Source organism: Corylus avellana, chromosome 8 (assembly GCF_965113065.1).
Source record: "Corylus avellana chromosome 8, dhCorAvel1.hap1.2, whole genome shotgun sequence".
In the NCBI taxonomy this organism is placed as follows: domain Eukaryota; kingdom Viridiplantae; phylum Streptophyta; class Magnoliopsida; order Fagales; family Betulaceae; genus Corylus; species Corylus avellana.
In genome coordinates this window covers 14,061,952-14,074,841 of record NC_142497.1, presented here as the reverse complement: position 1 = coordinate 14,074,841, position 12,890 = coordinate 14,061,952, and the positions used below count along the sequence as shown (strand labels likewise).

Sequence of the window (12,890 nt, the reverse complement as noted above, 5' to 3'; positions counted from 1 at the left end):
TTTTACTTCTTTTGGAAGGTTACCATACAGAAGAATGCAACACCGCGGCTTAGCATTCCAGTAAAGATGAGGCAGGCCAAACAACCATACCAATGATTGAGATCATAGCCACTCTTCATGAGCGAACCACAGCGCGTTACAAGCCACACTCCAGAATATCTGAAAGCATAAGAAAAATCCAAAGGCAAAGAAAGATCAGCTATGATATCTACAAGATATTAACTACATATTGACAAGGATTGTCGAGCCAAACCTTTTAGCATTTGCTATTACAAATGCTTCCAACGCCCACTTTGTGTAGCACAGGTTAGCTAGAACATCCACAACTTTGTTATTACTATTATGGGTTGCAATGAGAGTCAAAACAACTGGAAGAAGCACTGACCACTGCATAGGACAGAAAAAATGGCTTGTAAGTTAAAACGAAGAACGTTATATAATTACAATATATATCCTTAAGTAGACACACAGTCCTCTCAATTGAGAAAGCTAATAATTTATCCATGTGAAATACTTAAATGCTCACCAGTTGTGCTGGCCCAGGTTCAAGAAAGATGGCCAATGCATAAGCTATACCAGTCACGCAGTAAACTAGACAAACCAAAATAAGGTAATTATCCGTGACAGATGATCTAGGATTGTTGAAGAAATAGAACATAGAGAGATAAACCAGAGGCTTGATGATTGTATTGAAATGGTCAATTGTATCCTTCGAAAGAAAGTAAGCTAGGCTACTCATGCCAGAAGCACTCTCTCTCCAGTAGTGCAACTTATCCAATCCAAACGTTCTCAAAGCCGCAATCTTGCAAAGAAGAGCTGAAAGAACAATGATCCAGATTTGGAAGGGTTAGAAAAAAGAGCATGATATACAGATTACTTCATCCAGAACAACCCCCCACCACAAAAAAAAAAAAAAAAAAAAAAAAAAAAAAAAAAAAAAAAAATAGGAGTAAGATGACATCATTTGAGGAACCCATATAATAATTTCGGGAATAAAAAAACTCAAGATTCTAATACTTTAGTTTTTTTTAAAAAAATGGTCCTGTTGAGAATCAAATGGATCCTGCTTGACTTATTTTTCGAGCGCATCTTATACTTTACAAATTGGATGACAATTTGGCATAAAAAGAAATGGACACCTGATATAAGCCAAATTGCATCAGGAGTCATCCCAAATTTAGAATGTTTGAGTGCCTACAGCTTCAAGGGAGAAACTTAAAAAGGGAACATCGCATAGTCATGAATTTGGAGGATTTTAACTTACAAACTGCTATTACTGTGTATGTATAGCCAAGCGATCCAAATGTTTCATCACTCACTTTAGCGAGTGTGCCTAAGCAGATTCCAGCCAGCAATAAAATCAAAAAATCTACAGCTTGTGGCCTAGCTTCTCGAAGCCGCTGCTTACCAACCCTGCAAAAAAGCCAAGTCATCTAACTAATCAACTTTGAATTATTAGACACAACAAAATCTCGATAGAACTTGGAAAGCCAACAGAACCAATTTTTCTTCCTACGTACCCAGAGAAACATCAACTTCATACTCCAACATTAAAAAGTTTCCAACCCACAAACATTAGGTGCCAAGTTTTCAACGTTCTAGAAAGAGAAAAATAGTGCATAATAGCGGAAAAGTTTATGTAGTTGATCACCCAAGAAAAATAGGACTTTATGTGCAGCTAAAAGCCTAAAACACAAAAGAGAAGATTTGCTATTTACCTCCCAAGAAAGTTTTTGTACTGCTGGAATGCACCAGGCGTATTCCTGTTGGATAGGTCATTTGACTTTAAGAAATTATGTTGTATATTGTCCGTCTGTAACTTAGCATTAAACTTCACATCCTGCCAAAATTCTCCAGCAAAAGACTGGGAATCATATTCATCATTAGAAACATTTGCTCCATGATTAGAATTTTCACCAGTTGCTGCTGCCATTCCATCAGCACTCTGTAGCATATCCATGGGAACTGGGTATCCATTATGAAGCATCCATCTAACAGGAAGTTGTTTGACATTTACCCCTGTGCTTGTACTTGGTTTTATGATTCCCTCCAGAATGTCAATGAAGTAGTCTGGAGGGTTAACACGCTCAGGGACCGTAATCCCAAGGCTGGCAAAGTATTCTTCAACTTTCTTCACTGATCCATGATACACCGTAAGACCACCTTTAGCTAGAAGTATCAAATCATCAAACATCCTGAACAAGGAGTAACTGAAGCACACAAAAGAGAGACCATTACTTTCAGCTACATGCTAATTTGCTTTTCCATAATAAATTGCTGGAGACATCCACTTATCAAGTTTTAATTATTTAATGTAAAATAGCGGCCATTTCTTCCAATGTTTTTAAGCCTTCAGGTTCGTTACAACTGCTTTAGATCATGTTCCTTCTATATTATCAATTCAACTCGTTTGAAATAAATAGAAACATGCCTTTATAGTGGATGAAATGACATTGAAACAAGAAACAAAAGGCTAGAGAAATAGCAAAAGGATGAGTTGTGCCAAAAAAGAAAATATAATTTAAAGACGTATATATTATAGAAATGTGAAAAAAACTAAGGTTTCTATTCTGGCCTCATGTCCTCTAACTTGGAGGTAGAAATAAAGTTAAATTCTATTCTAAAAGTTCTGAGTACAGATGTAATCAGGGAAACCTTTCCTTTTGGCCTAAAAAGAATGACTTTTGGTCTATAATACAATGTTTTGTTTTTCTTATGACGTGTAAGGGACTTCGCAGTGACTAATCCTCTAGGTAAGTGTATCCCTGTCTTACATTCTGGTCTATAATACAATGTTAAGTTGTTAACACCTCAATTTGTTCAAAACAGAGTAAAAGAAGCTGCGGCAATTTGGTAGACCCTTATCCCAACAGAGGAAAACGCACGTGAGAAAAAATGTAAGTACAGTTCATAACATTATAGATAATTCCCTTGTGATTTTGAGGAGTAAAGTTACCTTGGCTGATGGACAACCATACAAATATTTACACCTTCAAGAGCCTCACGTCTAAGTGCTCTAAGTAGTAACAGAGAAGATGAACTGTCTAAACCAGATGTAGGTTCATCCAAAATCAAAAGTGAAGGTTCCATGACCATTTCCAGCCCAACATTTACTCGTTTCCTTTGGCCACCAGAGATTCCTCGCTTCTCCACTGTCCCAACAAGAGAATCCCGCACAGCCTGCAGCCCCAAGGACTCGATGACTCTTTCAACAACTAGAACCTTTTCTGCTTTGGGTAGATCAGCGGAGAGTCTACATGCAATAGTCAGAAATACGTAAAAAGGGGGAAAGAGACACCAGTGTCACTAACACAAATCCATGAGAATATGCATGTGACCTAAACAGGTGAACAAGAAACAAAAAAATATAGGGACCAAAGGCAAAGAGCACTACAGTCTGAACTATTGGACTGTTTCTTAGTGAAATTGCCTACATATGAATCGACCATGCGTGCTGATGCTAAAAGAAAAATAACTCTTCCCGTTGATTTCTGTAATATCTTAATGTATGAAACATTAGTGAAATCATGATCAAATTTCATATGTGCATGATGGTTAAAGCCATTGGCTATCAAGCAGATTGAACAAATATGAATAGACAATGCCCACAATGGAAGAATGATATTGTTAAATCACCAATTGTCTCAAGAACTTAAGCTAATAAGAAATGATGAATTTAATCATTTAATTAATATGCCAATATTCCTCCTCACGTATGGGCTCAAACTTCTCCTTAATAAGTAAGGTCCAACATGTGAAATATTTAATTAAAATGAAAAGTGAATAAGAGAGCAAGATTCGAATTCAAGACCTTTCGTTCTGATACCATGTTAAATTACTAATTGTTCCAAAAACTTAAGCTAATAGGAAATAGTGAATTTAATTATTTAATTAATATTCTAATAGATCCCTATAACAAAGATAAAGTTAGAATAGTGCTCAGCATTTCAAAAAGTTTGCTGATTTACTTTTGTTTCCTTTTCGTTTTCGTTTTTTTTTTTTTTTTACTTTTCTGAACTACAAGCTCAATGACGAACTCATATGCATATTTTACAATTTTTTATTGATTATTCAAAATCCATAGCGAAAAAAGAAAACAATTGTATCTATAAGTTGAATTCTTAATTAGAAATTCGTATTACAGGTCAACTTGTTCTTCCAAATCCACTAAATCAGATTCAAATTTCTGCCATTCATCAAATTTTGGGTTTTAAGATATGTTTAATACCACTATGAATGCAAGTAGGAAAAATAGATTTAACTGGTAGATGCAAGACAAAAGTTTGGTTCTGCTGCTAAAGTTGTGATTCTAAGGCTAACCAAAACTAAGATAAGCAACAAAATAGCAACCAATACCAGCTTAAACTCAATAAAAGCATAGTAGTTAGAATGCATTATCACAAGAATCATATTGGTAGCAGCACATGTACTTCAAGAAATGAGAACACTCAAACTACAGGTTCCCTGCATCATGTGGTGTACCTGCATCTTGCACTAAACCAAAGGTTCTCCTCCACTGTCAAGTTTCCATGCACAATATCATCTTGTGGCACAAAACCAATGATTTTCTTGTATGAATGGATTGATTCAATCTTTCCATTGACGAGAATCATACCAGCCATAGTGCACCCAGTTGCTTTACCAGCCAGAGCAGAAAGAAATGTTGTCTTTCCAGCTCCAGAAGGGCCCATAACTGCTGAAACTCGGCCAGGTAATATTTTCCCGGTCACACATCTCAAAAGATGTTTGTTTTTCCCTTTCAAAGTGAGGGTTAGATCTTTAAAAGCAACCTCAATTGTAGGTCTTTTCCTAATATCAGTATCGCTAGCCATTGAAATAACTCCAGAGAAGGTCAAGTTCTTATTCTGCTCTTGTAAAGCCTTTTCCTTCTCAATTTGTCCATATGCATACCTGAACATTTGGCTCTGAGTATGCAACTGCTTACCCTTTGGTGCTTGCTTTCTGATATTTTTATCTCCAATCTCCAGATTGAAGCCTTCATGGCTATCCGGGTCTTGTTCAATTTCATTCATCATCTTTGAGAGGTCGCTTTTTTCCTTTTTCTTTCCTTTTGATGCTGCAGGCAACTCCTGAAGTGCACCTGGAGCACTGAATGGCATAGGTGGGAAGGCACCACTTGATCCAGATTTGGCTTGACCAAGAACTTTTATCTCTTGCTGCCTTAATGATTTTCTGCGAGAAAATGTACGGGATAGTTGTGTTTGCAATCCAATTGCATGCTTCTTAGCAATATCTTTTGCTGATTTCCATTTTTCGCGTGCTTGTGCTGTTTCTCTTACACTTTGAACTGCCTTTTCCCGGGATTTTGCTTGTCTTTTCTCTCGAGTGGCAAGAACTTGGTCAGAGCAATTATATATAATGACAAGCAGGAAGCTTAGCCCGGCCTACATTGACAAGCAAATGGTCAGTTTTGATGGTGGTGTATACAATAGTCTACAAAGGCATGCTGACCAGAGCCTAAGGAAAATCTTGACCTTAATCATGAAATATGTTTGATGGATGCAACAAGATATATATTGTATATGTTACCAAAACTGTGTCTCAACAATTTCATTGATATTATGTAAGTTCAATAAAAGGATAAATATAAGAGGCATATTGCCACTTAAGCCGTTAAAATAAATTTTCATGGATACATTGCTACAGAATCACATCCCTCCCAAGTGACCATAGGTCTGTTAGGACACAAGTTCTCCAGCCTAGCAGAACATAATTGGGTACAGTAACAACCCTAAAGTGAGCACTGGATGATAAGATGAAACACTTGTGTGTGTGTGTTTTTTTTTTTTTTTTTTTTTTGGGGGGGGGGGGGGGGGGGGGGAGACTTGTTTTTATTTTTTTTTATCAAGGATTCCAGTGTGGCAATGGCAGACAAAAACCCCATGATTGTATCCAAAGGAGGATAGCAACCTGTAAATATAAGAAACTTTTGAAAAAGAAAGAAGAAAATTAACAATAATAAAGTAAAGATCACTCACGAAAAGCATGACACCATATGCTGTGATATTCTGATTTGCTGATTTTGGCTCACAAGTCGCCATCCGGAAACATTCTGCAAGTTCATCCATGAATGTTATAATTTCATGCTTTCTAAAAAATCACCAATAAGGAGAAACTAATTTATAATTTAAACTTAGAAAAAGTAGATTTATTATTAATAGATATACTCATTGCAGATAACAGGCGATTATTCTGACATTTTACAAGAAAATAGTATGCAAAAAGTATTACTAATTAACCTAAAAAAGGGTCTATTGTATATCACTTTTACAGTCAGTTGTCAATGCCCAAAATAGCACCTTGGCATCCCACCACATCATATTCACCAATATTCTTGATTCCTAGTAACATAAAGAGTAAATATGTGAGAGCTCCACTCTGCTTAACTTAGAGATCCAGTATGTCATAAAGACTCTAATCGGTTGTTTCCCAACAACTGTTCATCCCCCCTCCTTAGAATGCACTAAAGAAGCTACATCAATGAGAAAGAAAAACAAATTGTATAATCTGCAATTTAGAGGAGTGCTTGTACACCTAACAACCACGATAAATCAAAACCATAACTCACTCGTTAAATTTACAAAAGTATGTCGCTCATCTCACATACCCCAGATGTCTATGCCAGGTAACTTTATGAAAGGACTCTAAACAAGGGGCAAGGCGTTTCAAATAATTTGACTTTGCCAGTTGACGTAAAATGTCAGTTCATCCGACAGCAGAAAAATATGGCTTTTGAATAAAAACATGGATTTTTGTTCCAATAATATATCTTTGACCCTCTTCTCTTTGTAAAATACATATGGAATTCTTTCAATAATACATATGCTGGACTCAATGATTTCACGTAGCATTATTGTACCAAATATTCCAGTGCTAAACCATTGGGATTATCGTCAAAAGTTAAAATGTAAACATTCAAGCACTTTTTCTCGATGCAACTACCACTAATCACTGAAATGAACTTTATATCAAATATGGTAACTATGTCACTGACAAAAAGTCGCCTCCCCTTGCAGAGGATTGGAAAGCAAAGATGAAACAAAAAAGAAGCTGCAGCTTAACATAACAAACAAGTCTGAAGCGTTAAGGTACCGCCAAGGAGAGAATTTGTGAAATGACGAGGAGGAGCTTGAAGAAGATGATGAGTCCGTCTACTAGCCTCATTGCAACGACAAGTGGGGAAAAAGAGGCAACTCAGAAGCTCTTAAGGACGAAAAGTTATGATATGATAGCTAGGATGAAAATTATTGTGAGACTATAAACATATCCTCTCGGTGGTGATAGTTTAATGTTTGCATTATCGTTCGAGGAACTATGCCACGGGGTGCATTAGGGGTGTCTCCCTACTAAGTGATTGAACATTGTTGTATATTTTTTTTATCTTTCTTTTTGGATAAAACATATACTTACCTTAAATTTTTGTTTACAAGTTTAATACAGTAAAACAGAGGTTGCCTCTGCATCCCATCTGCACATTCATATCCTGCCGAGTTCAATTTAAATACTTTAGGATGATCTATTAATTCTTATCCATAGTTGGACAAGGCTCTTCTACAATAGCATTAGATCCCGATCTATTAATTCTTACCCATAGTTGGACAAGGCTCTTCTACAATAGCATTAGATCCCCAGTTGCACATCCTAACACCAGCACCCATGTTGCCATTCGTTTAAGGTTTCTATGAGTCATACTATTTGTTTTATGATCGCAACTTAAATCTTGACCTTGTTACTTAGATTTTTCTTTTTCTTTTTTTAAGTTGTCAAGATTCTGTTAACCACGAGATAGAATGGAAGTAACTTACGTTGCTGAGATGTTGAACCTGTCCTGCAATAATGTCTGCGAAAAATGCACATATAATCGTCTTAGCAATAAAGAAGTCAGCAACAGGTGGCCATCATACATTATCAAGCGGAGAAAAAATAAATAGAAAAAAAAAAGAAAAAAAAAACAAGTTACTTGAAATAATTGGTGAATATACAACCATGAAAAAATAATACCGCCTTGCAAATCTGAGGAAAAACTAGGAGTTCTAGGATAATTATCAATACCCTTCACTGCAAGGAAGTTTTTCTACAGTAGAGGGGCAGTATGATCCTGCTGAACAGAATACCTCACTGCTACTCAAGATATCAGCCCAAACATCTGCTCCACCACAAGTATGGTTTGGCTTCCCAGGAGGCAGCTGATATCGGTATCTGCAGGATATTTCTGCTAATAAATATTAATCTATGCTAAAGCAGAGGAAAAGATAGAACAGAAACGAACAAAGCTATAAAAAGAATATGAACTTACGGATCACAGAAACCAGTATTTTTATTGAGTTTTGCAAGTGGGCAGTAAGCACCCAATGGACAAGCTTCAAACATAATATAAGAAATGGAAATAAATTAATGAAGTTAGTAATGTTCAACCATACGAACAGCATCAGATAGTGAATCCTACATTCAACTAGCATATGTAATATGATTTAGAATCCACAAACAAGCATATATGCATATTTAAAAAATTCAAGATATTCAAAATAATGTTGTTTAAACACTGAAACAAGCTTATCCAAAATATTTAAGGTACATATGGTGAAAACCTATTAGATGCAGAGAAGGATTTCTAAGAATTCAAACTTTAGATTTGCAGAGAACACTCTTTGGATTTACGTTTCATTATCATCTTCTGATGCTATTGTTTGCTTAGGTGTTTCGTGGTCTGTCTCCTTTTTATCGGCCTTGTCTCAAGCAAGATCTTTGGGACTAAATGTGGATAGATGATCCAAGTCAGCAGCCAAACTACTGAGATCATCAATACTGAAAATTGCAAGATTGTAAATAGGTGTTTCGTGGTCTGTCTCCTTTTTATCGGCCTTGTCTCAAGCAAGATCTTTGGGACTAAATGTGGATAGATGATCCAAGTCAGCAGCCAAACTACTGAGATCATCAATACTGAATATTGCAAGATTGTAAATAGCAATACGAAGGCGCGGGAAGGTTCTTGATGATGAAATTGAAGAAAATCCACTTTTCGTGCTTAAACATAAACTTGCAACTCTCTATCTCTCCTCTCCATAGCATTTTCCTCTATTCTTGCCAACTATTAATCTCAGAATATAAAAAGGGATAGTGGGTTTCTCCACTTTTAAGGGCATAAGTATACAAGGTACCATGCATAAATCTAGTTTCTTCCATTCTGAAGGATAGTGATACTTGAGATACATTGGTGTTGGTGAGTAAAAATCAGCTGAGTCCAACTCTTGGAGGTCAAGTTTACTCCAATCTTTCAGTGACTTTAAAAAATAAGTGGATTCAAACAACTTGTGGAGGACAGAATCAACAAAAAAACAAGTTTGAGTGAAACTTGAAAGTTTAGGACTTTATGTGGAATTTGACCAAAATGAGGTATATGTGCAGGCTTGAGAACCAAATTTCCCCAAGGCTTTAGGTGATTTCAACATAAATATCAAGAATTTAAGTAACTTCAAGAGACAACAATTTCATTTCTTAGCAAACCTGTTTAATATGAGTTTTATAGTTTTTTCATGTTGTGAACACTTATACGTTAAAGAAAGTAAGATGAAAACCAAATTTGTACTTACAACTGCTATTAACAATCTTGATATTTGTGTCAAATATACACCACAAATATATTTGAAAGTAGCGACCTGAAGCCATCTAGAAAGGGACTATTTATAGCCAAACAAAGTTTTACAAAATGAGGGCCTAAAAGACCAAACAAAAACTGTAAAGTGCACTGTTTGGATTCTTGGATTCATAGTAGTAATAAAAAGCTTTCAATGTTCTGCAAGTTCTCATTTTATTCATTAGTGTTAATAATTACTTATCTTATCAACAAATGATGAATCCAATCACTGTAAAAATGTAAACGAATGATTGCTCAATAATTTGACCAAAAGCTCAATAGTTAGTGTTAATAATTACATAACGAGTTCACACATTTTTATCAAAAACTTGTTGTGGATGACTTAAGAGACATTAAGTGTTAAATTTGTAATTTAAATTAAATATATATTGTTAAAGTATTCATTAAATAATTAAATTTACATCTCCTATCAACATAAACTTTTCAGACAAGTGGTAATTTAACATAGTATTAAAACTAGAAGTCTTAAGTTCGAACTCTAACTCTATCAATTCACCCTCCATTTAAATTAAATATTTCATGTTTTGGGCATTACCTATTAAAGAAGAATTTGAGCCCACACGTAAGTGAAAAGTATTATAGAGTATTCATTAAATAATTAAATTTACCTTTTCTTATCAGTTTAAACTTTTGGGATATGCGGTGATTTAACATATATTAACATTTCAAAAAAATTACAAATACATTGCTTGGGAAGGGCATTGTATTAATGCCACGTGCGATGAATGACATAAAAGAATATTAAGAAGCATGATTTGGTCACAACGCTGACTAAAGAAGCAAAATAAGAAATCAAAGGAGCCTTAACTCAGTCTTCAAAATTGTATGAAGAAAAAGGAAAAAGAATATGATAATGGCAAATACGAAATGCAAATCTTGTTGACATGATCATTTGATGGACTAAAATATACTTACGTATCATGCAAGTAATACCATTGGGGCAGAAGAAACCCTCGCAACAAGCCGCACAATTAGTAGTTCTAACAGGCATGTCCTTTGAATTCTTGAGGTCAACTTTTTGAGAACCAGCACTACAAGCCCATCCAGGCTCACATCCAGAAACCCACGAGGATAAATTACAGTTCTTGTTAGGTTTTAAGTAATTGGTTTTCTTTGATGATGTACTTGTGAAAAAACCATTGAAGTAGAACTTTATTTCTGCTGCTGTGCACAAGCGCTGTGTGATATCTCCTATTGAGCCATCAAAATAAATCATCAGAAATGGCGAGTAAGAACATATATATATATATATATATATATATATATAAATATAATTGAACGAGAATTATATTCTCTAAACCATTTAGGTGCTATCCCAAGCTTATTATTTTCTGTATGCCTAGGAATATAAAAAGTAAACAATTCTGTGTATATACTTTAAACTAAATATCCCTAGCAAAGTTAACATGGGTTATTATTTACTCCCACAAATTTCGATTTTAACTGAAGGGGTTGGCTCAGTTGGTGGAAGTCACAGTCTTTGAGTGACACCTGATAGGGATGGTTCACAAAGAATGGCCCACCTTGTAGGGTCTCCTGTCTTTTTTTGAAAAAAAAAAAACAAAAAAAGTTAACATGGGTTATCTTACCTTTAGTCTTTTTAGCACAAGATGTAATGAATCCCGTTTTCTTGGAGAAATTGAATGCCCCGTCCCAATCAGCATCCCTGCCAAACGAACAACCACGTACAACTCTAATTGATTGCATGAAAATCAAGGAGAATATTGAATTGAAAATGTTGCCAATATATATATATATATATATATATATATATAGCCCGATCGAGGTTGGAGCCCTCCTCAGCCTTATATATATAATATAGGTGTCAATTTGAGCATCCGGGATTTACATATACAATCCTCGTTAACAAAAAAAACAAATAATACAGAGGCGTTTTCTAAGAAAAGAAATGAGAAAGGGCGAAAGCGAAATTTACTAACACGTCCGTTATGCAGAAACCGAAGCTTTTTGTGATGTCGCCCTTGAAGATGGACGTGAAATTGGAAATGCGGTTGAAGACGAGCTCCGAGAAGATCTGCTGCGCCGCAGGGTTGTTGTAGCTATTGCTGCCATCGGCGTCCTCATCACAAACGACGCGCTGCGCGAAGCTGATCAGAAAGACAAGCACCACCACGGAAACAACGGAGAGATTCCAGTACGCGTTAACCTCCTCTCTCCCCATGTCGAAATCGTTCTCGATTTGCTCAGAATTCAGAAAGAAAATGTCATGGCAGGAATTGGCAGAGAGAGAGAGAGAGGGTTTCGCGAGGAAGGGGTGGTTTGTTTTTTCGGGCCAAGAAATGGCGGGGAGGAAGAGTTGGCGAAGTAGGGGGGAGAGAGGGAGAGAGAGATGTGGCCAGGACGCCTGAACCGTTGGATTTAAGGGTAGTTTCGGAATGTGCGGTGGAGAAGAACCAAAGACCGTTCACGGCTTGACAACGATAAAGAAGTTGTCCGTTGGATTTTGTACATTGAGAAATGCAATATCTCCAATTTTTGAAGCTCTACTACCTTCTAGAATTAATGCACGTTTACGTCGAGCGATGAAGCTAGCTAGCTATATACAAGAATTAACATGGATCCTATTTTGTATATTTTGCCTATGCTTTTTGTTGATACTAAATATTTTGAGAAGCCCAACCAAAGAGCCCACTCCAAATAATAGGCTTACGGCTCATTAAATCACTAAGGAACTAAGCCCAAGCCCTTGCAATCTGGGCACGATCGCCTAGTCATTGCCTAGTCCACCTCCAAATCATGCAGTTATACGACATCTTATGCTAACCCGATAATCAGGAAAGTGTAACCACTCTCCAACAACTCAATCTGGGAGTAACAACTCAAATCAAGGAGTAACAAACTCAATCTCCAAAAAAGAGTCGAGGTGCAGGGGCGGAACTACTTGTATGAGTGGGGGGACGAATGTCCCCCCAAAGTTTTTGAAATTTTCTATAAAGTACATATAATTTATATATCTATCCCCCAAATTTAGAAATTTGTCCCTCCAAATTTAAAAAAATGTCCCCCCAAACTCTCTTTCTCACCAGTCACTCTCTCTCAGAAGACTTTTTTTTTCCTCTCAAACTCTCTCTCTCGGACCAGACTCTATCTCTTTAAGACAAGAAAAGTCTTACCACTGGCTGTAATTTGTTATGTCCACTCCTGTCACCTGAGTCTTGCTGCTTGCAGTTCATCTGAACGAAATCTTGTTATT

At 36.2% G+C, this 12,890-nt stretch overlaps 1 protein-coding gene across 1 annotated transcript; it reads right to left on the bottom strand.

Moving 5' to 3' along the window:
- On the bottom strand, window positions 1-11,858 carry ABCG28 (ABC transporter family protein). Its single transcript, XM_059573165.2, has 14 exons — window positions 11,617-11,858; window positions 11,266-11,342; window positions 10,592-10,867; window positions 8,318-8,381; window positions 8,074-8,220; window positions 7,827-7,861; window positions 6,000-6,073; window positions 4,483-5,405; window positions 2,957-3,253; window positions 1,719-2,210; window positions 1,265-1,413; window positions 527-816; window positions 254-387; window positions 1-159 (listed from the first exon to the last, which is right to left on the bottom strand). Exons 1-14 carry the CDS (start codon window positions 11,856-11,858, stop codon window positions 3-5), a joined length of 3,357 nt encoding a protein of 1,118 aa, XP_059429148.2. The 3' UTR covers window positions 1-2.
- Window positions 11,859-12,890: the final 1,032 nt, after the last annotated feature.